The sequence below is a fragment of the Salmo trutta genome, chromosome 2 (genome assembly GCF_901001165.1).
Source record: "Salmo trutta chromosome 2, fSalTru1.1, whole genome shotgun sequence".
In the NCBI taxonomy this organism is placed as follows: domain Eukaryota; kingdom Metazoa; phylum Chordata; class Actinopteri; order Salmoniformes; family Salmonidae; genus Salmo; species Salmo trutta.
The window spans coordinates 70,806,870-70,833,651 of record NC_042958.1 but is presented as its reverse complement, the minus strand read 5'-3'; the positions used below and the strand labels follow the sequence as shown (position 1 = coordinate 70,833,651).

Sequence of the window (26,782 nt, the reverse complement as noted above, 5' to 3'; positions counted from 1 at the left end):
TCTGGAAGGAGATCCTCGCCCTGAGCTTGTCTACTTTATTGTCCAGGGACTGAACATTAACGAGTAATAAACACGGATGGTGTGCACGCATCCCGAGTTGGACTAGAAATCCACTCCGAATACCTCTTCTCCGCCGGCGGCGTCTTGGAGCAGCCTCTGGGATAAGTTAAATTGCCCTGGTGAGTACGAACAAATAATCAAATTTGAGGAAGTTGTATTTCTGGTCGTAATGCTAGTGAGTTACCACCACTCTGATATCCAAAAGATCTTTCCGGCTGTATGTAATAACACAAAAAAACTTTCTGGGCTAATAATGTAAGAAATAACACACAAAAAATAATACTGCAAAGTTGCTTATGAGCTAGAAGCTTAGCTGCTACGTCTGCCACCTTACAGCTAGGACAGCAAAGTCCCTGCCCATCTTCTGAAAATATCTTTAAACAGTATCTTAAACAATCCTCCTCTTCACTTAATCAGCACTTGCACTTGACCTCCCCACCCCCCCTTCTAGCTATGACCCTACTGATAGCTACATTTGAGGAAAACATTAATTTCTATGCCTGTGATATGTAGTTGTCCCATCTAGCTATCTTAAGATGAATGCACTAACTGTAAGTCGCTCTGGATAAGAGCGTCTGCTAAATGACTAAAATATAAAATGGCAGGCAGAGTTGTGTACTCGAGTCACATGACTTGGACTTGCGTCTGACTCAGTCACAAATTTGATGAATTGAGACTCGACTTGATAGAAAATAAAATAACTTGAGACTTGACTTGGAGCATCAAGACTTGGGACTCGACTTTGATTTGAAATGACCTGGCCAGGTTTTGTAACGTTTGTCACAAATTTTGTGGCACATAGTCTCCGTACTTAGTCTCCACGCAGCCAGAGACAGTAGCCGCATCATCGTCCTTGCAACAAAATCCATGCAACATATTGGCGAGCGAAATGCACACTCGGCCCTCTGATTGGAACAGAAAACTGTCAATCAACACAGGTCGGGTGGCTCAGGTGCAGCGCAAACTTCAAAATTGTAGGGAGAGAGAATTGCCAAAAATTGTTTGGTGATCTACAATGTTAATTGTTTAGTAGTGATGAGGAAATTAGCTTCCTGAAGCATTGAGGCTTTCCAGGTGTAATGAACATGATGGGAGACAGAGCTGCTTTCAAGCGCAGGGCGCTGCAAGTGTTTATGGGTAAAGGACCACAGGAGGAGGCAGGTAGCTGGGTCCAGGGGCAGGCAGAAGGTCATACACAGCGGGTCCAAAAAGGCAACAGTACAGGCAGGGAAAAGGCTAGTAATGTCATCCTAGAGGTTGATAACAGGAAATCCAATATGCTAAAGTACAGGCAAGGAATAGGCAAAAGGCGCCGTTAATGAGGCAGGCCAAAACTATCATACACCGGAGGATTACATTACGGGAAAAACAGAACTCCGAATCAAGAAAAAGCCCTTTATACCCTTTTCCCTAATGATGATCTGGGGCAGGTGTCCAAGTGTTTAGTTCTCTTGGAAAACAAAACAAACAATACCTCACAATGATGGGGTGGAAAGAACTGAACTAAATAGTGTGTGGTAATGACATACAGGTGTGTGAACAGGTGATCAGAATTCAGGTGATTGGGATCTGGAGAGTGAGCTGCGTTCAGAGGATCTATGTGTTTAAGAGTGTAAGCTGGAAAGTGGGCTGGAAAGTGAGCTGCTTTCAGGGGATCTACGTGTTTGAGAGTGTGAGTTGGAAGCAGACATTACACGAGGCAATTGTGTCGAAAGTAAGTTAATTACTCTGAGCTTCATTATCTGATCACAATGCTCATTAGTGACATCTGCTGGTCAGCAATAAATAGCAACGTGGGATTTTCAGATAAAGGTAATTTTTTCTCCACCGATTTCATCAAAACTCCGTCCTATGGCGCAGTGGTAAATCATTGGCTTTAATAGCCTACAATCAGTTGGATTGGCAAGTTCGCACCTAACATCATGCTTCCCTTTTTGCCAAAAAAGCAATCTATGGCATTATTTAGGCTGCTTAAGACAGAAGCGTATACTATTCTAAAACGAATTATTTGAACAGTGCAGTTTCACGTAAAACTATTTTCAAAATAGTGTTCCTTCAACAATAGTCGAGATCACACCCTCACGTCCCTAAATGTTCCCTACTCTACCTGCTAGGTGTAATTACATGTACAAAATCCTAACTATATATATATATATATTTTTTTTTTTTTCTTCATATTTATGAGTACGGTATCCAGTAGAGGTCGGTGTTTGAAAGCAGCTTAATCGAAGAAAGCACCGGAACCATGGCGAAATCAGTGGGATCTTGCATTTTGCAACACATGATTTGAAAAAGCACATGATCAAATGGAGCTTCGAAGACACTGCTTCGAAGATATGCCGCGTTCAAGTTCTAGTCGGAACTAGGAAACTCTGAAATTTCTGAATTGCTAACTGGTTGTAGTTATACACGTGCCGCATTCAACGAAGCAGGAAATGTATTTCCTAGTTCTGACTACGATTTGAATGCGGCATTAGCTGCTTAGCGATTGACACATGCCTTGGGGCTCCAGTATGAAACTCAACATCACTACTGTTTAGGCCTAATTTGCAAGCTCACCAGCAATGGGGCATCAAGCAACAATTACTAGCATAGGCCTACTGGTCTTTTGGTTTGTCAAAATTGCTTGAAAATTATAATTTATTTATGAAGCATTTTGGAATTTGTTGTTACAATTGAATTATTCCTATGTCGAAGATGCACCATAGATGCCCTTGCCTCTAACGGAGACACTGGGAGTCGAGAAGCAGGTGCCCTCTCTGTCGCAGGTGCTTGTAACGATGGTGCCAGGTGTGCGTAACGATGATTGCCAAGACCAGTGGCTAGTAAACCAGTAATGTCAAGCGCCGGAGAGGGGGAGTAGACGTGACAGCCCCCGACACGCGGCTTCGGCCGCAGGATGCCGGCCAGGGGGACGGACCCGAGAGCGAGGAGTGGGCCGGTCTGGACAGTGAAGGTGGAAATCACGGATGATGTTGGGATCCAGAATGTCCTCCACCGGAACACAACACCGCTCCTCTACACCATACCCCTCCCAGTCCACCAGGTACTGGAGCCGACACCAACAATGTTGGCTTGTCCAGTAGGTCATCTGACGGCATTGGCAGGACCTCCCTTGGCATCCAGGGTAGGCGGAGGTGTGTTGTGGGGGACAGCGTCAGCCAGGGGACCAGGAACCACCAGCCTGGAAGGCCATAATGCTGGAACAGTGCCTCAGCGATCTGGAGGGGACAGAATTTGGAGAATATATCCACAGCCACCAAAATGGTGGTGAAAACGTCAGAGGGGAGATCAATGACAAAATCATTGGATAGATGAGACCAGGGACGCTGAGGCACAGGACGGAGTTTCCCTGCTGGAGTGGGAGAGAAGCGAGAGAAGCGATGAGGGTACCGACGCTCCCGAAGTAGGTTATCCAGATGGATGGCCATCGCGATGAGTGCGTCCAAGGAGAGGTTGTCGTATCTGCATGCCAGTTCCATATGGACCTCCTCGCGCAGTCCTCTTCTGAATAGCGTATGGAGCGCTGGCTCATTCCAGCCGCTGGATGCTGCTACTGTCCGGAAGGTGAGCGCGTACTCTGCTGCGGTCTGGTCATCCTGCAGTAGTGGGAGTAGGCGCTCACCCCCCACTCTGCCCTCCGGTGGATGATCGAAGATACCTCTGAACAGAGCCATGAACCTCTCATATGAAGCCAGCGCCTCCTCTCCTCTCTCCCAGACGGCCGTAGCCCACTCCAACTCCCACCCAGTCAGCAGAGAAATAACCGTGGCAACCTTTGACCTCTCGTGGTAGGGACTATTTGGTAGGGGCTATTTTGTGCACAAAATAGAGGGAGCACTGGAGTAGGAAGCCACAGCATTTAGATGAGGTTCCGTCATATTTATCCGGGAGGGACAAACAGGCATCGCTGACCTTGGCGGACTGCTGAATGGACTGGTGTGCTCGCTCACTGGGTCGACTGGCGGTAGAGTATCCTCCACTAGTTGAAGGCAATGCCTCTCGAGTATTTTCGAGATGTTGAAGAACGCGAAGGACCTCATCCATCGCTGTCCCCAGTTGCGTCAGCTGGTCGTGGTGTTGACGAAGTAGGTATCCCTGTTCGTCGACCATCTGGGAGATGTCCTGATTCCCTGCTACTTCCATTTGTCGAGGCAGTATTCTGTAACGGAGACGCTGGGAGTCAAGAAGCAGGTGGTGAGTTTAATAATACAAGAAACATAGACCTATACAAAACAGAAGTACCATCTGGACATGAAACATAACTAATACTGCCTGGGGAATGGAACTAAAGGAGTGACAGATCTCGGGGAGGTAATCAGTATAGTGATGGAGTCCAGGTGTGCCTCATAATGAGGCGCAGGTACGCATAACGATGGTACTAGGTGTGCGTAATGATGATTGCTAGGACAAGTGGTTAGTAAACCGGCAACATCGAGCGGGAGTAGATGTGACAGACTCTCCAAACTCCCGCCAGTGGAGAGTGCTTGTTCTGTTGTTGAAATGTTTGCTGTTGCTTTCACACGTTTCAATGCATATGTGGTAAATCTATATTCCATCTAATCCTACAATAATTGCTAACATTAGCGTTTCATCATTCCATCTCTGTATCATTTATTGCAACCCTAAGACACTTCTGTTTCTGCGCACCATGCTTTGGAGTCAGTACATTCAATGAGAGAAAATGTTCATTTGATCCATTTATGAATGGTGAGGAAATATAATTAATTCTAATTTAGCCAGATGTAACAATGGTTGACTTTTACATTGTAGAACCAGTTTATTGGCTGCAATTGCCAATTGGGTAATTGTATGGCACTGTGGGGGTTGCATGTACCTGTTTGAGCTCCTGTTAGACAAATTCGATTTGGTGGGGAGGCTGTGCAGTCTTGCGCTCTACCTGTGTCCATTCAGATAGGACAGGTTCAAGGGATTATCCAGTACTTTTGTATAGCCTACTTTTTAGCCAGTAGTTCTGAAATTAGCACCCACAAACCAAAAGTGTTCCCTTCAAATTGTGTACTACATCACATACTGTATGTGCAGATATGTGCACCACGTCATTGCTCTCTTGCTCTACTGTGTGTGCATCTTGCTAACTGTTAAGGGGCTGAAGTACACTGGCTAGAACTCGAAATTGCTAAGGGGCCGGCCAAATAGGGGGGAAATGTAGGGAAAATGGTGATTCACAGCTTCCAGAAAACAGATACTTTCAAACTAGGGATTTTGTGGCTAATTGAGGTGACAGTAATTCTGCTCATATATTATACATGTATGAATTACACATTGACACATCCAGCCCAAAGCAGGTTTAAAAAAAGACTTACTAGTCGCCAATGTACTTGAGCATGTCTTTAAGCCTTCTTTGATATTGTGCTTTCACCATTGGATCACCAAGATCTGCAAAATAAATCTGCACTCTGAGCACGTCAACCTGCCTTGCCTTCTGCTGATTTTATGCCCTTAAGACTGCTACAAGATCCCTATTCGACAATTACATAATCAAAATGTGTTGTAGACAAAATAATGAAAATGACTGTCTGGTTGTAAGATTTGTAGTTGATCAAGTCGTTGCATGTAAAGATTTTTTTTACTTGACTTGTGACTGGACTTGCTCTTATAATGCACAACTTGGACTTGACTCAAGATTCGACCCGTTCTACTTGGGACTTGACTTGAGACTCGGAACTTGTGACTTGCTTGTGAGTTGAATAGTAGTGACTTGGTCCCACCTCAGTCTGCAGGTTGCATATGCAATCTATACAGTCATTTATTCTGTATCTCTGCATTTGCGCCCTGGTATTCACTCAGTATGTGTGTACACCTCTGTTTCTGTCCATTACAGAACCACTACTTTTCCCACTTTCCATCCCCATGTTCATCTTCGTCAGTGTGTGTGAATAAAGTTCCCTGTGTGTGTGTTAACTCTTGGACTGCCTTACTCCCCTCTAATCCGGGCGGTGTCATCGGGTCACAGCCAGCAAATACTTACACAGAACCCAAACCGGCTGCGCGCATGCGCCATCGTGCATAAATTGATTTTGTCCCCCCACACCAAACGCGGTCACGGTTAAAATATCAAAACAAACTCTGAACCAATTATATTAATTTGGGGACAGGTTGAAAAGCATTAAACATTTATGGCTAGTTAGCTTGCATTTGCTAGCTAATTTGTCCTATTTAGCTAGCTTGCTGTTGCTAGCTAATTTGTCCTGGGATATAAACATTGAGTTGTTATTTTACCTGAAATGCACAAGGTCCTCTACTCCACCAGTTAATCCACACATACAACAGTCAACCGAATCGTTTCTAGTCATCTCCCTTCCTTCCAGGCTTTTTCATCTTTGAATTTATATGGTGATTGGCATCTAAACTTTCATAGTATTACCACAGCGACAGGCAAAACAGTTCGTCTTTCAATCACCCACGTGGGTATAACCAATGAGGAGATGGCACATGGGTACCTGCTTCTATAAACCAATGAGGAGATGGGAGAGGCAGGACTTGCAGCACGATCTGCGTCAGAAACCTTGGCAACGCAAACACTCGTGAGCAGTGTGGATGCAATAATTGAATAACATGGATTTCTAAATTGATTTAGCAACGCTCGCGTCGCGTAGTCAGCCTGTTAGAGCCGGGTCGCTCTCTTTCATGTCCAATAGACACTAGTTTTCGTTGTTAAACGAGATATTATTGTAATGACCAGACTAGATCATAAAGGAACAATTATCCAGACACTGGTTTGAGGTTACGAATTGACGGTTTATTAACCCAACTTTACACAGGCTACTGTTTGGCCGTAAACCCACGCCAAAAAAATGAAAGATACCCTACAAACCAACCATGACCTTCTCTTGTGAAGCCCAGACGTAAGAGGAAGAACAATGGCTAAACCTGGTCTTAACTTCCCCAATGCTCCATCCCCCTGCCCAACCCGCCTCCACGAAACTCCGCCAATCGCCAGGATGCCCGGCATCAGAACATTCCAGGCATTCACGTGATTGGCAGATAGCAGGATAGCTATCTGGCATTGTATTGTTTCGAACACCACCATGTAAGCGTACTGTAAGTAGGGAGAAAGTGTAGTTCGTCAACTGGAGGCATACACAACGTATCGATCTGTTCAAATTTGCAACAGTAATTGTATATTTTTTTATTTGAAAGATTATTATTCGTTGATATGAAAGATAAGGGCCATATGTTCTGAAAACCATTTGGGCAAGTGATGCTTATTGACGTTTCCAAACGTTAAAACCAGCACCAGAATTGTAGTTCACATGGCTAGTTGTGGTTCATCGCTGAAGGGTTTTCAAGAGCTAAACTAGGCCTACAGTACCGACATCATCATCATCATCAAACATAACTGTGCCATAGTGCGCATATACACACTATATTACGGTTACGGGTACTGACAGCAAACAATGGCGGCCCCCGGTGGGAACGATTAGATTCATGTTTTGTAATACCTCTCTTCACAGCAATTTACCTATTGTTCTGATACTTCTGCATTATTGAACACTCCTGTATGATTAAAAAACTGTTTCGTGACCAGTAAGACGGATCACATTGTTAATTCTGATATGAGGGCAGTTGGTAAGTGGACATGGCTAACGTTAGCTATTCAGAACCAGAATTGAGTTTTGTAGTTGAGGTCGGATGAGATGGAGCAAGTCTACGCTGAGATCACTACATCTTATTCAAATGCTCTTGCTTTGTCGAAAACGCAGGCATCTGAGTTTTTTTTGTCAAATCAAAATCACATTTTATTCGTCACATGCTTAGTAAACAACAGGCTTAGACTAACAGTGAAACGCTTACTTGCGGGCCGGGAACCTTCCCAACAATGTAGAAAGGATTTTTTGTTTAGAAATAATTACACGAGTAACGATAACATGGCTATATACACGGGGTACCAGTACCAAGTCGATGTGCAGGGGTATGAGGTCGATTCTGTTAGCATAGTCTTGGAGGTAGTGCCACATTGTGATTCTAACATGTTTCATTTGATCATATTTACTGATCTATTTTCAACAAGTAAAATCATGTCAAATGTTGATTATCTGCACAACCTAACTCTCCTTCTCTTACTTTGATAGTTGTCATGAAACTTTGACATGTTGGCACAGAAACTGCACCTGCTCCGACACAACGTCCTGTCATTTGTATCCTCTCGGACTGGCAGTGACCTCACCAGGCGCCAGTATGATGTCATCGTGGTGGGGGGAGGACATGCTGGGACTGAGGCGGCGGCCGCAGCAGCCAGATTGGGAGCAGAAACCCTCCTCATTACCCAGAAGATCATGACTATCGGTGAGAGAGAGGAAGAGCCTCCTGTTATTTACTTGTGGGATCAGTAGGATTAGAGCAGTGTCTCTCTGAACCACCCACCCGCTCACACTCTCCCTCTCTCGCACCCTTCTCCTCTCGTTGTACCTCAGGGGCCCTCTCCTGTAACCCCTCTCTGGGGGGCGTGGGGAAGGGCCAGCTGGTGAGGGAGGTGGATGCTCTGGATGGTCTGTGTGGGCGAGCAGGCGACTGGGCCGGGGTCCACTTCTCCATCCTAAACCGCAGCAAAGGGCCCGCTGTGTGGGGCCCCCGGGCACAGCTGGACCGGGAACGCTACCGCCAGTTCATCCAGGTACCTACCACTCAGGACAGCCAGGATCTGTTGAAGTTCATTTAATTGAATTGTTTAAACAGGAATCAGACAAGTTGTTTACATAAAGTCCTGTGTCGGCCTAGTTGGTAAGAGCGTGGCTCTAGCAATGCCAAGTTTGTGGGTTTAATTCCTGCATGTATCACATAAAAATAAATGTATGCACTCACTGTACTGTAAGTCCCTTTAGATAAAATATTCTACCATGTGGCAGATAAAAGAGCACATATTGGCTCCAAATCCATTTTGCAGTGATACTCTTTTTAATTGACCATCTATCTCAAGAAAATCTGTCTATCTAGAAAATGATTAATGCTTTAATCCTCTCCTGACTCCTCTGCAGTCAGAATTGCTGTCCACTCCCAGGCTGACAGTGTTGGAGGGCTCAGTGGATGAGTTGCTGGTGTCACAACCCAACCCAGAGGAGCCTGGACACCACAGAGTCACTGGGATAAGACTGGGTAGGAAAGACTGACAGACTGATAGACTGACTCTCTCACACAAACACACATACACACTACACATTCACACACTACACTCTACGCAATGTCTCTCTTAGTATCTGGTACTAGTGTTTTCCTGTTGAATCTTTGACCATTCCCCTATAGCGTTATGTTGTCATCTGTTTATGTAGGATGATTGTAGGTTTATATGATGTACAAGTATTTGAACCGTAGTAGTATGCATCGCCTCTTTCTCCCTCTCTCACACACACACACTCTAACACACCCTCCTCTCTCGCTCTTAAACACACACTCCTCTCTCTCAAACACTCTTCTCTCTCTCTCTCTCTAACACACCTCTCTCGCGCTCTCTCGATTTTAATTAAATTCAAAGGGCTTTATTGGCATGGGAAGCAAGTGGAATAGATAATAAACAATCTGAAATGAACATGAGAATATTACACTCACAAAAGTTTCAAAAGAATAGAGATCTTTCAAATGTTATATTACTGGCTATGTATATTGTTGTAACAATGTGCAAATAGTGTGCAAGTACAAATGTGAAAATAAATAGATAAATATAGTTTGTATTTACTGTTAGGTTCTAATGAACCTATTAAAACTCACTGACAATTAGTAAAGCTCAAACCAAGTTTATTCACCCATTGGGTCGTACAGCTGCATAAGACACAGACATGGTTCAAACAGTGGTAGTGTGTATATTAGAGGTCGACCGATTATGATTTTTCAATGCCAATACCGATACCGATTATTGGAGGCTCAAAAAAGATACCGATTAATCGGCCAATTTAGACTTTTTTACATTTATTTTTTATTTGTAATAATGACAATTACAACAATACTGAATGAACACTTATTTTAACTTAATATAATACATCAATAAAATCAATTTAGCCTCAAATAAATAATGAAACATGTTCAATTTGGTTTAAATAATGCAAAAACAAAGTGTTGGAGAAGAAAGTAAAAGTGTAATATGTGCCATGTAAGAAAGCTAACGTTTAAGTGCCTTGCTCAGAACACTGGAACATATGAAAGCTGGTGGTTCCTTTTAACATGAGTCTTCAATATTCCCAGGTAAGATGTTGTAGTTATTATAGGAATTATAGGACTATTTCACTCTATACGATTTGTATTTCATATACCTTTGACTATTGGATGTTCTTATAGGCACTTTAGTATTGCCAGTGTAACAGTATAGCTTCCGTCCCTCTCCTCGCTCCTACCTGGGCTCGAACCAGGAACACATCGACAACAGCCACCCTCGAAGCAGCGTTACCCATGCAGAGCAAGGGGAACAACTACTCCAAGTCTCAGAGCGAGTGATGTTTGAAACGCTATTAGCGCGCACCCGCTAACTAGCTAGCCATTTCACATCGGTTACACCAGCCTAATCTTGGGAGTTGATAGGCTTGAAGTCATAAACAGTGCAATGAAGAGCTGCTGGCAAAACGCACGAAAGTGCTGTTTGAATGAATGCTTACGAGCCTGCTGGTGCCTACCACCGCTCAGTCAGACTGCTCTATCAAATCATAGACTTAATTATAATATAATAAACACACAGAAATACGAGCCTTAGGTCATTAATATGGTCGAATCCAGAAACTATCATCTCGAAAACAAAACTTTTTCTTTAAGTGAAATTCGGAACCGGTCCGTATTTTATCTAACGGGTGGCATCCCTAAGTCTAAATATTCCTATTACATTGCACAACCTTCAATGTTATGTCATAATTACATAAAATTCTGGCAAATTAGTTCGCAACGAGCCAGGCGGCCCAAACTGTTGCATATACCCTGACGCTGCGTGCAATGAACGCTAGAGATGTGACACAATTTCATGTTAGCAGGCAATATTAACTAAATATGCATGTTTAAAAATATATACTTGTGTATTGATTTTAAAGAAAGGCATTGATGTTTATGGTTAGGTACATTGGTGCAACGACAGTGCTTTTTTCGCAAATACGCTTGTTTAATCATCACCCGTTTGTCGAAGTAGGCTGTGATTTGATGAGAAATTAACAGGCACTGCATCGATTATATGCAACGCAGGACACGTTAGATAAACTAGTAATATCATCAACCATGTGTAGTTAACTAGTGATTATGTTAAGATATGTTAACTTACCTTGGCTTCCTGCTGCCCTCACGTAACAGGCTTCCCTGTGGCTCAGTTGGTAGAGCATGGTGTTTGCAACGCCAGCATGGTGTGTGCAACGCCAGGGTTGTGGGTTCGATTCCCACGGGAGGCCAGTACAAAAAACAAAACAAAAAAATACGTGAAATTAAATGTATGCATTCACTACTGTAAGTCGCTCTGGATAAGAGTGTCTGCTAAATGACTAAAATGTAAAATGTAGGTAGTCAGCCTGCCATGCAGGCTCCTAGTGGAGTGCAATGTAAGGCAGGTGGTTAGAGCGTTGGACTAGTAACCGGAAGGTTGCAAAAACGAATCCCCCTGAACAAGGCAGTTAACCCCCGTTCCTAGGCTGTCATTGAAAATAAGAATGTGTTCTTAATCTGACTTGCCTAGTTAAATAAAGGTGTAAAAAAAAAAAATATATATATATATATATATCTCGGCAAATCGGTGGCCAAAAATACCGATTACCGATTGTTATGAAAACTTGAAATCAGCCCTAATTAATCGGCCATTCCGATTTAATCGGTCGACCTCTAGTGTATATACAGTTGAAGTCTGAAGTTTACATACACCTCAGCCAAATACATTTAAACTCAGTTTTTCACAATTGCTGACATTTAATCCTTTTTTTCTGGCAGTTTTGGAGCAGTGGCTTCTTCCTTGCTGAGTGGCTTTTCAGGTTATGTCGATGTTTTACTGTGGATATAGATACTTTTGTACCGGTTTCCTCCAGCATCTTCACAAGGTCCTTTGCTGCTGTTCTGGGATTTGATTAGCATTTTTTGCACCAATGTACGTTCATCTCTAGGAGACGCGTCTTCTTCTTGAGCGGTATGACGGCTGCGTGGTCCCATGGTGTTTATACTTGCGTACTATTGTTTGTACAGATGAACGTGGTACCTTCAGACGTTTGGAAATTGCTCCCAAGGATGTACCAGACTTGTGGAGGTCTACAATTTATATACTTGGATATGTAGTGTCAGCGTTTGTTGCTGCCATGTCATGCCTAAGTTTTGTTATCTTGCCAATGAAAAAAAGTCATTAAAGTAGTTGGCAATATCAGAGGGTTTTGTGATGAATGTGCCGTTTGATTCAATGAATGTTGGAGCCTTTTTTCCCAAAATGTCACTTAAGGTGCTCCAAAGCTTTTTACCATCATTCTTTATATCATTTATTTTTGTTTCATAGTATAGTTTATTTTTATTTAGTCACATGATTTCATAATTTGCAGTACGTTTGCCACTCGATTGGGCTGCCAAACTTATTGCCATACCTTTTGCCTCATCCCTCTCAACCATACCATTTTTTAAGCTACTCATCAATCCAAGGGGATTTAACCATTTTTACAGTAATTTTCTTAGTGGGTGCGTGCTTATTAGTAACTGGAATAAGCAATTTCATAAATGTGTCAAGTGCAGCATCTGGTTTTCCTCATTACACACCACAGACCTTCAAATATTATTTATATCATCAACATAATAATCACTACAAAACTTATTGTATGACCTCTTATACACTATATTAGGCCCAGGCTTTGGAACTTTGGTTTTCCTAGATATGGCTACTATATTGTGATCACTACATCCTATGGATTTAGATACTACTTTAAAGCAAATTTCTGCAGCATTATTAAATATGTGATCAATACATATTGATGATTTCATTCCTGTGCTATTTGTAACTGCCATGGTTGGTTGACTGACAACCTGACCCAGGTTGCAGGCACTGGTTACAGTTTGACATTTTTTCTTGATTGGGCAGCTTGGTGAAAGCCAGGCAATATTTAAATCACCCAGAAAATATACTTCTTTGTTGATATCACATACGTTACCAAGCATTTCACACGTATCATCCAGATACTGTCTTGGTGGTCTATAGCAGCTTCCCTCAAGACTGGGCTTTAGGTGAGGCAGATGAACCTGTAGCCAAACAGTATTTAACATGAGATCCTCTCTAAGCTTTACAGGAATGTGGTTCTGAATATAGACCGCAACACTACCCCCGTTGGAATTTCTGTATTTTTGGTAGATGTAATAGCCATGTATTGCTAACACTGTATCATCAAAGGTATTATCTAAGTGCGTTTCAGAGAGAGTCAGTATATGAATGTAATATGTTTCAAGAAAGTTAGACTTCATGAACCTTGTTTCTTAGACTACATATGTTAATATGGGCTATTTTTAGCACTTTTCTGGATTGCTTTATTGTTTTGAATGCTTTACTGGGAAGCTTGCTTATGCTATTTATATTGGAGCTGATGGTGCACGGTGAGCTGCACACGGTGGACGTCCTACTAGGGCACACCGCCTCAGTGTTAAGTGTAACTCTGGTTCATAGGCACATGATTACTGCTTACAATAGCTGTAGAATCAACAGAGGTATTCAGGGCAGTTAGGGGGACAAATTAAGTTACTTACAATGTGACTTCCAACGTCCCTGGGATAATGTACATTTGATGCCGCATTATGACAACTTATTGTCACAATGGTAGGGATTAACTGAGCTGTTCTTGGGTCATTGAGAAGTCTTAACGCAGCCTTAAAATGCATCCAGGAGCCAAGATGATTTGGATGGACTCCGTTATTCCTGTCGAGTATCTTCTGTTTCCAGAAGGTGTCATAGTTATTTATAAAAGTGATTCCAACAACACTACAGTAATCTTTTAGCCAGATGTGTAATGCCAGTTGTCTGTTGAATCTTTCACACCTGTGGCCCAACGATGGTACCGGACCTGAAATGATTGACAGCTTTTTGGAACCATTCAATGCTAGAATCAGTTCTTTAAAATACATTTTCAGAAGTTCCGAGCTAGCCCTCCCGATGTCGTTTGACCCCCACATGGACTACGACAGCGTCAGCTCCCGGCATCTGTCGTAGAATGGTCAGAAGCAGCCTGTACTCGTGCTCCTGGGTAGCACAGGGTTTTTGCACTTAAACCGAGATGTTTCTCACCATAGGGCTGCCGATGATGACAAGTTGTGAAACAGCCGGGGAGGTCAGGCCGTTCTTTCGCCTCGAGTGGTTTAAAAGACCCCTTGAGGACCGTAGGGCGGTGGGGCCCGATGGACCAGAGCCGGCTGTAGTATATGTGGTAGAGACCCCCCTGGGCTGGATACAGTGTAGAGGATGAAGGAATCTCTAGAAGCAGGTGGGCGAAACTGTTGGTCAGCAGGATGGGATTCCCCAAAGCCATTTCAGCCCCATTCACCAAAGACCGCTGCCTTGCGCTGGGCTTACAGTGTGTGACGTGCCTCCACTGGGATGCAGGACCGATAACAGTGGCATCCACCAGCTCCTCATAAAGCGTCCTTGCTCTTTTATTCTCTGAGGGGGGGCCGGGATGAGAGGTCGGGAGGGGTCTCTGCAGGGCAGCCCTGGCCAGTCAGTCAGAGAGTGGCAACGTGAAGGCGAGGCAGTGGCACGACGACCAGCTGAGGAGTGGAAAAGGAAAAGGTTTTTGAGTGGGAACTATCCAGGATATGCTGCAATGACTCAATTTGCTTACTCTGGACGTCCAGCTCAGACATACAGTACCAGTCGAGTTTGGACACACCTACTCGTTCAAGGGTTTTTCTTTATTTTTACTATTTTGTACATTGTAGAATAATAGTGAAGACATAAACTATGAAATAACACATATTGAATAATGTAGTAACCAAAAGTGTTAAACAAAAATATATTTTATATTTGAGATTCTTCAAAGTAGCCACCCTTTGCCTTGATGACAGCTTTGCACACTCTTGGCATTCTGTCAAGGGTGGCTACTTTGAAGAATCTCAGATATAAAATATATTTAGATTTGTTTAACACTTTTGGTTACTACATTATTCAATATGTGTTATTTCATAGTTTTGATGTCTTCACTATTATTCTACAATGTGGAAAATAGTAAAACATTAAGAAAAACCCTTAAATGAGTAGGTGTGACTGGTACTGTATATTCCTCAATAAGCTGACAGTTTCCGCATTGGAAATTTGGCTTGACAATATTATCCCGGAACAGTGAAAAGTAGGTGCAGCTCCTACATGGGATGAAATGTTCACCGTAGTCTCTGAAGGTGGTTGCTGCCAATCTGGAAAAAGTCTGTTTCTCCGTATGGCGGAAAGTGGTAGATGCCATTTTGGAACAACTCTGTTCAAATCCTTGCAAATAAAATAGGTTGTCGAGGAATCGGCTAAAAGTCAATTAATCCACATAGTGTGATTGTCAGATTGAATCGCACAGTTTGTGGGATCACCACAGTCATAGGCAACAAGCCAGAACCCAACCACAGACTAGTAACCAGCCAGCAACCACAATAAACACAACCAACTGCACAGCCTCCCCTTGAGAAACCAAATTGAATATGTCTAACAGGAGCTCAAACAGGTACATATAAGCACTTGGCCCCTCCCAGGACCAAACAATTACCTAATTGGCAATTACAACCAATAAACTGTTCTGCAATGTAAAAGGCTATTTCCACATCCATTGTTACAATCAGAATTATTGATAATTCATCACCATACATAAATGGAACAAACAATCATTTTCTCTCATTCAACGTACTGACTCCAAAGTGTGCACGCTCCTATTATGCACAACTAGAATGACAGAGACATAGGACACAGACACAAGGAACTCCAGCATAACCCCGGAAATATGAACAAAGGAAACCATACATTGAATTAAATAAACAGAACTTCTACCTCATGAGACTTGTGAACATTCATGTGCACAATAAAGATTGTGCCCACTCAGAGGGTAAGACATGGGCTATGGGCTGAATAAAAATGTATCAAACATTAAACAGGAATGTTGAAGTGTTGCAATAAACGGTATGGGGATGGAATGATGAAACGCTAACATTAGCAATTATTGTAGGATTAGTTGGAATACAGATTTACCACATATGTATTTTAAACATGTGAAAGCAACAGCAAACATTTCAACAACAGAACAAGCGCTCCCAACTGGCCACTGGCGGGAGTTTGGGGAGCGCAAGTGCGTCTTCGCCACAGTAATAATTTTAACAACAAATTCCAAATGCAAGCTTCGTAAGTAAATTATACATTTCAAGCAATTTTGACAAAAGACCAGTAGGCCTATGTGAGTAATTGTTACTTGATGCCCCATTGCTGGTGAGCTTGCAAAGTAGGCCTAAACAGTAGTGATGTTACGTTTGATACTGGAGCTCCGAGGCATGCGTCGAAATTGCTGAGCAGCTAATGCCGTGTTCACATACTAGTTGGAACTAGGGAACTCAAATGTGCATCTTGCTGATTCATTGAACGCGGCACGTGTATAACTAAAACCAGTTAGCAAGTCAGACATGTCAGAGTTTCCTATTTCCATCTAGCACTTATACAGTGGCAAGAAAAAGTATGTGAACCCTTTGGAAATACCTGGATTTCTGCATAAATTGGTCATAAAATTTGATCTGAACTTCATCTAGGTCACAACAATAGACAAACACAGTCTGCTTAAACTAATACAACACAAACAATTATACGTTTTCACGTCTTTATTGAACACACCATGTAAACATTCACAGTGCAGGGTGGGAAAAGTATGTGAACCCTTGGATTTAATAACTGGTTGACCCTCCTTTGGCAGCAATAACCTCAACCAAATGTTTTCTGTAGTTGCAGATCAGACCTGCACAACGGTCAGGAGGAATTTTGGACCATTCCTCTTTACAAAACTGTTTCAGTTTAGCAATATTCTTGATGTCTGGTGTGAACTGCTCTCTTGAGGTCATGCCACAGCATCTCAATCGGGTTGAGGTCAGGACTCTGACTGGGCCACTCCAGAAGGCATATTTTCTTCTGTTGAAGCCATTCTGTTGTTGATTTACTTCAGTGTTTTGGGTCGTTGTCCTGTTGCATCACCCAACTTCTGTTGAGCTTCAATTGGAGGACAGATAGCCTTACATTCTCCTGCAAAATGTCTTGATTAACTTGGGAATTCATTTTTCAGTCTGATAGCAAGCTGTCCAGGCCCTGAGACAGCAAAGCAGCCACAAACCATGATGCTCCCTCCACCAAACTTTACTGTTGGGATGAGGTTTTTTGATGTTGGTGTGCTGTGCCACTTTTTCTCCACACATAGTGTTGTGTGTTCCTTCCAAACAACTCAACTGTAGTTTCATCTGTCCACAGAATATCCAGGTGCACTTTTGCAAACTTCAGACGTGTAGCAATGTTTTTTTTGGACAGCAGTGGCTTCTTCCGTGGTGTCCTCCCATGAACACCATTTTTGTTTAGTGTTTTACGTAATGTATACTCGTCAACAGAGATGTTAGCATGTTCCAGAGATTTCTGTAAGTCTTTAGCTGACACTCTGGGATTCTTCTTAACCTCATTGAGCATTTTGCGCTGTGCTCTTGCAGTCATCTTTGCAGGACGGCCACTCCTCGGGAGAGTAGCAACAGTGCTGAACTTTCTCCATTTATAGACAATTTGTCTTACCATGGACTGATGAACATCAAGGCTTTTAGAGATACTTTTGTAACCCTTTCCAGCTTTATGCAAGTCAACAATTCTTAATCTTAGGTCTTCGGAGATCTCTTTTGTTCGAGGCATGGTTCACATCAGGCAATGCTTCTTGTGAATAGCAAACTCAAATTGTGTGTTTTTTATAGGGCAAGGCAGCTCTAACCAACATCTCCAGTCTCGTCTCATTGATTGGACTCCAGGTTAGCTGACTCCTGACTCCAATTAGCTTTTGGTGAAGTCATTAGCCTTGGGGTTCACATACTTTTTCCAACCTACACTGTGAATGTTTAAATGATGTATTGAATATAGACAAGAATACAACTATTTGTGTGTTATTCGTTTAAGCACACTATGTTTGTCTATTGTTGTGACTTTTGATGCAGAAATCCAGGTAATTCCAAAGGGTTCACATACTTTTTCTTGCCACTGTATCTTCAAAGAAGTATGCTGATGCGTGTATCACTATCACTTTTATGCGCAGTACCATGTAAACACGTGCACAGGCTCGGCATACTTGCCGTGTTTACATGGTTCTGCGCATGCTTCAGGTGATAATCTCAACGCACTACCAGTGCTTTGAAAAGTGTGTAATTATTCTTTCCTGTGGCTATACTGTCTCACATTCCTACAGCCAAAAGGACCAACTGGAAGCACAACCAGGAAAGTGCATTAAAATATCATTTTATTCATAATTCTGGCTTGTAAAGGTCATGATAGGAAACTTTCCTGATTCAAACATTTCTGCCCGACGTAGAATTCACTGCCATTCAACGACTGGTTTCCAGGCAACCCAGCAGCTTGTGCATTTGTGTAGTTTGTACATCCAGGTACTGAGCACCACAGCATGACTAAACTTTACAGATGTTGTCAACACAAAAATAAAATATTTATTCGCAAGCTGATGTTCTATGAACGAGTGGCTGGTCCGGTGAGTAACATTAGCTATCTGTTGACACCCATTCTCAACTGGATGCACCTCGACAGGGACGTACTACATCCTGAAATCGCAATGAATTGTTGATATTGTGGTTTAGTTACAACCAGGAGATATAGATGGCCTTTTTCTACCAGTGAGATGCAGAAACGCTCGTATTTGCGTGTAGTGAGGAAGTTCTTGATTTTTATGACACATATGTCAATAACATATTAATGGACATATACAGTGAAAGAGCAGCAGTAAAATGTCACTTAACAGAACTTTGCCAACTGACTAATAATGAATTATATCAGAATAGAGAGTCTGAAAACAATCATTGTTAAAATATGGAGAGTCCGGATGCTGGTGAACAGCAACACGTGAAGACGTGTTTTCTCGGTGCTCCGATCCAGGGCGAACAATTTACTATTAATACTTGACCAACACTTCCCCCACCGTGTACATTTTGTAATATTTAATTTGGAATCGAACCCTGTATACTAATCTGGCATTTTTTTTCAGATTTTTTGTTGTTGTCCTTTTAATTGTAAATTGTCGAGACAATGGCCGCGGGCCACAAAGGAGCAGGCCTCTGCTGAAGCCTCGGGCTCACCTGACACAGACTCTAATCCCCCCCCCCCCCCCAACCTAGCCATGGTAATGGTGGCTATCATTCAATCTGAACAGACTGTGCTGGCTAAGGTGGAGTCATTATCCACTGACCTATCCGCACAAATAGCTATTCTCGCCACCGAGGTCAACATAAAGATCAACTCCGTTAAAGAAGACTTGGCGAGACATGACATCCGTCTGAATAGCCTGGAAGGCGGCCCAAATATTTACTCCGACAAAGTGGTGACACTGGAAGAGCGAGTCACCCGACTATCATCAGATGTCATCAAACCCACTTCCAAGGTTGAGGACCTCAAGAACAGACAACGCCGGGGGAACGGTCGCATTTTCTAGGCCTCGATTACGCCCGAACCCTTGACCGTGCGCACAGAGGCATACAGTCCGCACCAAAGAATGGGGAGCCGCCCAGACCCATAGTAGTTCGATTTCACTAACTTCAGGAGAAGGAGGATGTCTTCCGTAAGGCAGCGTGAGCGGCTCCCATCACCCATGACTGCTAGAATATTCATATTTACCCGGACTACACGGCGGCAGTCATGAAGAAAAGGACAGCCTTCAATGAGGTGAGGGAGCTCCTACACCGCTGTCTGGACACCAAGTTTGGCATTCTTTACCCAGCTGTACTGAAGATCACTACTCCCTCCGGCGAGTAGAAGACATTCTTAGACCCAACCAAGGCCAAAGAATACATTGTTGCGCACCAACAGTGGTTCCTCCTTTAAAAGTTGTGAGCTTGCACCGCGGGACTTAGAGGTACCCAGCGTCACGGCTTCATTGCTCCAGACCACCACAAGGGGGAGTTAGAGCACTCATTATGCATTTGGGTCCCAAGGTTTTTATATAACCAATCATATCAAGTGGTTCCAATGAGAAATTTTGAAGCAAGCCACCTGTCCCTGGGTGAAGATGACTGACAAAATGTACAATTGAGGGGAATATTTTAGTTAATGTAGAGACAAACATTTGTGCATATTTCTTTTGTCATAAAGTTAACTTGCTAAATAGCGATTTTCATCAATTGTCTGACTAGCTAATGTAACAGTGCAGGTTCCGTCCCTCTCTTCGCCCCAACCCGGGCTCGAACCAGGGACCCTTGCAGACATCAACAACTGACACCCACCGAAGCATCGTTACCCATCGCGCCACAAGAGCCACGGCCCTTGCAACGCAAGGGGAAACCCTACTTCAGGTCTCAGAGCGAGTGACGTCACCGATTGAAACACTATTAGCGCGAATCACCGCTAACTAACTAGCCATTTCACATCGGTTACACTAACATTAGCCAGCTAGCTAGTGTTGGGAGAATGAATTTGTAATTCGTGTTTGCTGGTTCTCAGGAGTCCCTAAAACAAACAGGGCTGTCGTCTTGTGAAACAGTGGATGTAAAGAATCTAGCTAGCTAAAGCATTTACTGCAAATTGAATGTACAATTGTGTAAGCTTGCCTTGCAATGCAGCTGAAGTAACATAGCAACTTTTTCCTTACTTATTGTGTAGTGGAGGATAAAAATAACTGTATGCCTATGGATGTGTAGCTAGCTACAGTATGTAGCTGATCTGTGTATGGACCCTAAAACTTTAGGTTCTGAACTAATATTCATACCAATGTATGAACCTCAGTTATCATTGTTGTATCAACTTCAAGTCTGAATGGCATTAATGAAGCCTATGTGTAACCGGTGTGAAATGGCTAGCTAGTTAGTGGTGTTATAAATACATAAATGCATTATAATTATGATTGTAATATTATAAATACAAGTTCAATCAGTACTTCAATGCACATATGGTGCATTATAAAATGAGGAAGAAAGACGAGGTGGGGAGAGAGGTGTAGAAGACAGAAAGGTAAAGAGGTAAGAACAGCGGCAGACAGCATATGATTCATGAATTACAGTGCTACCCTAATATTCTCTCAGTTCATCACAATTGCGGTGTCTCCCAACCTTCGGGCCAACTGGGGGCCCAAACTTGATTATCTTAAGAGCGGGTGAGGTGGCGATGACGGGACTGGCTTCCTCTCTCACATCAAAACATACCTGCAGACGAGTGCAAATTGGGGAGGGGGGCTAATAGCTGAAGAATAGACTATTCAACCTTTACTAAAGAATAGTTTAATAGCCGAGCTAGGTGTGAAAACCCCTCATCACAGACCAGATTTGCCCTAACTACCAAGGGGTAGTTTGTTACGCAATGTAATAAAGTAATGACTTTTCAAATAAGTTATCTTACACGTTATGTTGGCTGACAATTTGTTAGCTACGCTGTCCTTACGAACCACATAGCATATCATTACAGCAGTATGTACCGGTATGTTAGCTAGCTACCTAACGTTAGTAGTTATGCATCAAACTTGCCAGTATATTAACTATAGGCTATCTAACTACCCAACGTTTATTGACTTGATTATTCTCCTCATTCTTAGCTTAGCTAAATGGTATAGTCGTTATGCTTTCTCAATGGACATTCGGGTGCTGTCGTAAATTCGCTCTGGCTATCTATAGGCTGGACAATAGAACGAGTCGAAATTCACCCAAGGCTGAAATACGGCTTAAGAACGTTGGCTAAAATGGAACACTAGCGTGAGCCCATAGCTAATTTAATGGACTCGAACGTTCACAGAGTCTGTTTTGACTGGAGTGATGCATAGAATTCCATAAAAAATGTATCCCCTTTTTATTTTACCACTACAATCTGTTTGTCGGACGAAATTGGAAAAAAAACTTGTGTAGAATGTAAACATCCGCACCTCGATGGTGTCAACTGTGCTTATGTCTGTGTAATGTAAATGTACGGAAAAAAATCAAAACTTCTGACTATTTCTGGTCTAGCGATCGATGACAAACGAGCTAGCTGCCCAGGCTTAAATAATTAGAAAGAGGAGAGTCTCATGATTAAAATGGCGTCAGACTTAAAAAAAAAAATCTAAGTATACACATTGCGAGATATTTGGCGAAATAGACAGACATGCCTATATTTCCCCCATAGAAAACAATGGGGAGTTCCAATATTATTTTTGTTTACATTTTAACTATAAAACAACATGAGCAGGTCTCATTGCCAACAATAGCGAAGCAGGCATTGTGACATTGAACAATGAACTAGTCAAAGAACGTTGTTAAAAATGTAATGTGTCTAGCCTGCTATCTACATGGATTTCAGAGCACTCTCGTCTGAGTGTACCAGAGTACAGTAGCCTAATAAACAAATAACCACATATCATTAACAAAATAATGATAAAAAAAATACTATCAAAATGCAGATGTTGATTTAGTTATGGCTCCATAACAAATTACTATGGGAATAAATATCACTGATTTTTCAGAAATATTGGAACAAAGTTGTCTAATGAAGGCAAAAAACGCAGAATCCTCCAATCCCGTAGCCTACTCCCGACAATCACGTTGTACAGCGCCATATTCTCCATTCCATCCTAAGTTTTTTTTCTCTGAATGGAAACACAATATTATTAATCAAATTAATTAAGCCAAATTTCTTAATCAATCCCATGTACTATGTTATTACAAAAAAGGTTTTAAATTATCTGGTAATGCCGATATGGAATACTATCAAATGCTTCTCAAAGATGCTCTCTGGTGGTCAAACTAGCAGTAACTTGCAGTAACAGAAGAAATGGCTGAGAATTAAATGACGTACAACAGAATGCTGCAGCAGCACGCAGGGTGTGCCACAGTATGACACAACTTTTAAAGGAGTAACCACTGTACATCCACAGGAGGACAGGCGACATAATACTAACTAGCCATTGTGGGCTCATACTGTGACCCTGCACTAGTCGTGCTAATGCGACCAAGGACCAAGTAGTGAATTCATATCTTAATTAGAAACGTGCCTCCACCCTGCTGCCCAAAAAATGACAATTATTCATCCAGTAACTTAACGTTATGAACAAGGATGGTATGTGTAGGGTGACATGTTCTCACAAGGACAATATAGTTTGAATAGTATTTTATTTACAGTACATGGCACAATTAGCTTTTACCAACTAGCTGCGGCTGTACAGCCACGGTGCTAGGTGGCGCGGTAATAATTAGCCTTGTCGCTACCTAAGGCTAGCCACTGAGCTCTCTTTCCCTGCCTTAATAGGATACCCTACTAACACACTGTGAGCATGTTTAATACATACAAGTTTATACTTGTCACGAGAATTTTCAATCCCAATGATGATAACTAAACAATCATTTAAGCTTTGACCAATTCCCCGAGGTTTGTAAGACCCTGGGTTTAATAATAATTAGGCAAAGTCTCAGATTCTACAAAAGGTTCATTCTTTATTCAGAGAGTACTCTGAAGTCAAAAATTATAACACAGTCATTTTATAACTCACACACACACACACCAGTTGAAACTCCACCTCCCTTTAGGTGGGCTGTATTTTTCCACGATACTAACACATAATTTCTCATTATCTTCTAGCCATTCCTAACAGTTACTCCCCCTTACCTAAGTTGGGGAGACCTCTTTCCTGTTATTTGGTTTCAGATTTATCACAAGTCGACAGTTCAGTTGGCCTTGAATGTCTCAACTCAAACAAGCTCATATTGCGATATAGTAACACAATGGTCTAGTCACACAGATTATGGAATTATGACTCTAACACATTTCATACAATTATAGGATTTCAGGGTGGAATCCTTTCGTCATTACTTTGAACATATAAATTCCTTTATCAATACTCCCAAAGGACCATGTGTATTATTCTTTACTATTTGACTGGTTGGTCCGCCCTGGTGCATGGTGGCGGATGGCACGGGTTTGCAGGTTGTATAGCCGAGTGAACACTGCAGCTCTGCAGGACGGGTATTAATTACCAAGAGTTTGCCAGTCAATTTTCGGGGGCTCTGGCTTGTTAGGATGTTCAACAGAGGGTTACATTATACAGATATTGAATTTTACTGGGTTTGTTTTCCTATTTACTTAATTAATTACATGTTTTTAGAGTGTGTGTGTGTATACACACTACTGTTCAAAAGTTTGGGGTCACTTAGAAATGTCCTTGTTTTTGAAAGAGAAGCACATTTTTTTGGTCCATTAAAATGACATCAAATTGATCAGAAATACAGTGTAGACATTTAATGTTGTAAATTACTATTGTAGCTGGAAACAAAAAAAATGGAATATCTACATGGGCGTGTTAGCTAATCCAAATGTATCATTTAAAAGGCTAATTGATCATTAGAAAACCCTTTTGCAATTATGTTAGCACAGCTGAAAACTGTTGTGCTGATTTAAAGAATCAATAAAACTGGCCTTCTTTAGACTAGTTGGAACATCAGCATTTGTGGGTTTGATTACAGGCTCAAAATGGCCAGAAACACAGAACTTTCTTCTGAAACTCATCAGTCTATTCTTGTTCTGAGAAATGAAGGCTATTCCATGCGAGAAATTGCCAAGAAACTGAAGATCTCTTACAACGCTGTGTACTCCCTTCACAGAACAGAAAAGGACGCCACACAAGTTCTCAACTGGCAGCTTCATTAGATAGTACCAACAGTCTCAATGTATGTTGTGACATACGTGTACAATGAAATCCTTTCTAGTCAGAAACTGCCACAGACACTTACCCAGGCGACTATTTTGGTTTTGCTTAAAAAGACGAATCCCCTAGACTGTGACTCATACCGTTCAGAGACAGTGATGCCTAATATAATTAACTCTGACCAAACCAGATTTATCTCAGGTAGGTAATCTTTCTATAATATGCGCCGGCTATTTAATGTTCTTTATTCTGCCCACACAACTCTACAGCCAGAGGTTGTCATCTCTCTTGATGCTGAAAAGGCTTTTGACCGGGATGAGTGGGAATATCTATTTACAGTACTAGAGAGATTTGGGTTTGGCCCGTCATTCCTTTCCTGGATTAAGATTTTGTATTCGTCCCCAGTGGCTTCTGTTCGCACCAACAATGTTACCTCTAGCTACTTCCCTCTCCACAGGGGGCCAGGCAGGGTTGCTGTTAATCCCCTTCCCTATTTGATATGGCTATTGAGCCTCTTGCTATCGCCCTGCAGAGGATTAAGGGAATATTGAGGGGCAACATAACTCACAAGTTGTCCTTATATACAGACAATCTTCTTTTATACTCTTGGACATGCTACAAGGTTTTGGGACATTCTCTGGTTATACGTTAAACCTAACAAAAAGTGTGCTCCTCCCCATTAATCAGTTAGCAGACGGTGGTATTGGGTATGCCAATTTCCTGTTTAAGGTGGAGCATCAGGTCTCTACTTATTTGGGGATGAAGGTCACACTCATTTAAGGCTCTGTTTAAACATAACTTCAAAACACTCCTGGAGAGCACTGAGCAGGATTTCATAAGGTGGACGTCTCTTCCCATTTCATTAACAGGTCGCATTAATTCTGTTAAGATGACTTTACTACCTAGTGTAGCAGACTCAATGGGGTGGGGTTTCCACGTCACCGAGTTCAATAACAAAACACGCACACGTGCATAACTAGAATACAAATGGGGAATGTATTAGGGAGATTGGCACACTGTGGGAAAGGGGGCAATTCAGCAACCAGCTCAGTCCACAATCCGCTCTCGTTGTCTGTTCTGTTCTCCAGGGGCAGGAAGTCCATATAAGGCTCTGGGGTGGAGCCAGCGGGCTGCAAGATATCTCCCTTCAATCACCACTCCCTGCCACACTTGGTGTTTGTACTTATTCCAAATGATTCCCATTTTTCTGCCAAAGTCGATGTTCAAACAACTGGACAGCTACATTTCCAAATTCATTTGGAATAAGTAAAATCCACGAATGAGAAAGGTATATCTAGAGAGACCTAAGCCCGCAGGCCGGGCTGGGCCTTCCCAATTTTTTACACTACTACTGGTCAGCAAATATATCTAACTGTGTTTATTGGGTTTCTACATTTGGCCCAACTTGTGCCATCATGGAGTTACAGTCAAGTCTTCCAACTTCTACGGTCTCGCTCCTGTGCTCCCCAATGCCCATGAACCTTGGCACCCATGTTTTGAACCCCATTGTTAAGAATTCCCTTAAAATCTGGTCCCAATTCCGAAGTCACTTTAGCCTTAAACAAGCAAGTGACTTCCCTCCATTAACATCTAATCATCTCTTCCCAGCGTCACAGATTGACACGGCATTCCAGTTCTGGCATAGGACCGGTCTGGTGTTTTTTATTTATTTTTAATTTTTATTTTTTTGACCTATTTGTTGACAACACATTTGTCTCATTCGATACTCTGAGGGTTGACCATAATATTCCCAATACTCACTTTTTTAGATACCCGCAAACTCGCAGATTTGCCAAAAAACATTTCCCTTCATTTCCACTCAAGCCCACTAAGTGTCCAGTCGAGAGGTGCTTAGCTCTTAACCCTTATCTGAAGGTCACAATCTCCAGATTATACAACATAATACAGAACATTAATCCGCCTTCCTTTGCAAA

At 42.3% G+C, this 26,782-nt stretch overlaps 1 protein-coding gene across 3 annotated transcripts in view; it reads left to right on the top strand.

Annotated features, from left to right (window-relative positions):
- Positions 1-7,094: 7,094 nt before the first annotated feature.
- mto1 (mitochondrial tRNA translation optimization 1) overlaps positions 7,095-26,782 on the top strand; it is a 35,326-nt gene continuing 15,638 nt past the window's right edge. Inside the window, exons 1-4 of one of the 3 annotated variants that reach the window (XM_029713509.1) lie at positions 7,095-7,114; positions 8,157-8,370; positions 8,499-8,698; positions 9,060-9,177. In XM_029713509.1, coding sequence (XP_029569369.1) covers positions 8,175-8,370; positions 8,499-8,698; positions 9,060-9,177 — 514 coding nt within the window. In that variant the 5' untranslated portion in view covers positions 7,095-7,114; positions 8,157-8,174. Of the gene's footprint in view, positions 7,115-7,179; positions 7,198-7,468; positions 7,654-8,156; positions 8,371-8,498; positions 8,699-9,059; positions 9,178-26,782 lie in introns of those variants that run through there. The other 2 variants (XM_029713501.1, XM_029713492.1) reach the window with 2 other exon arrangements.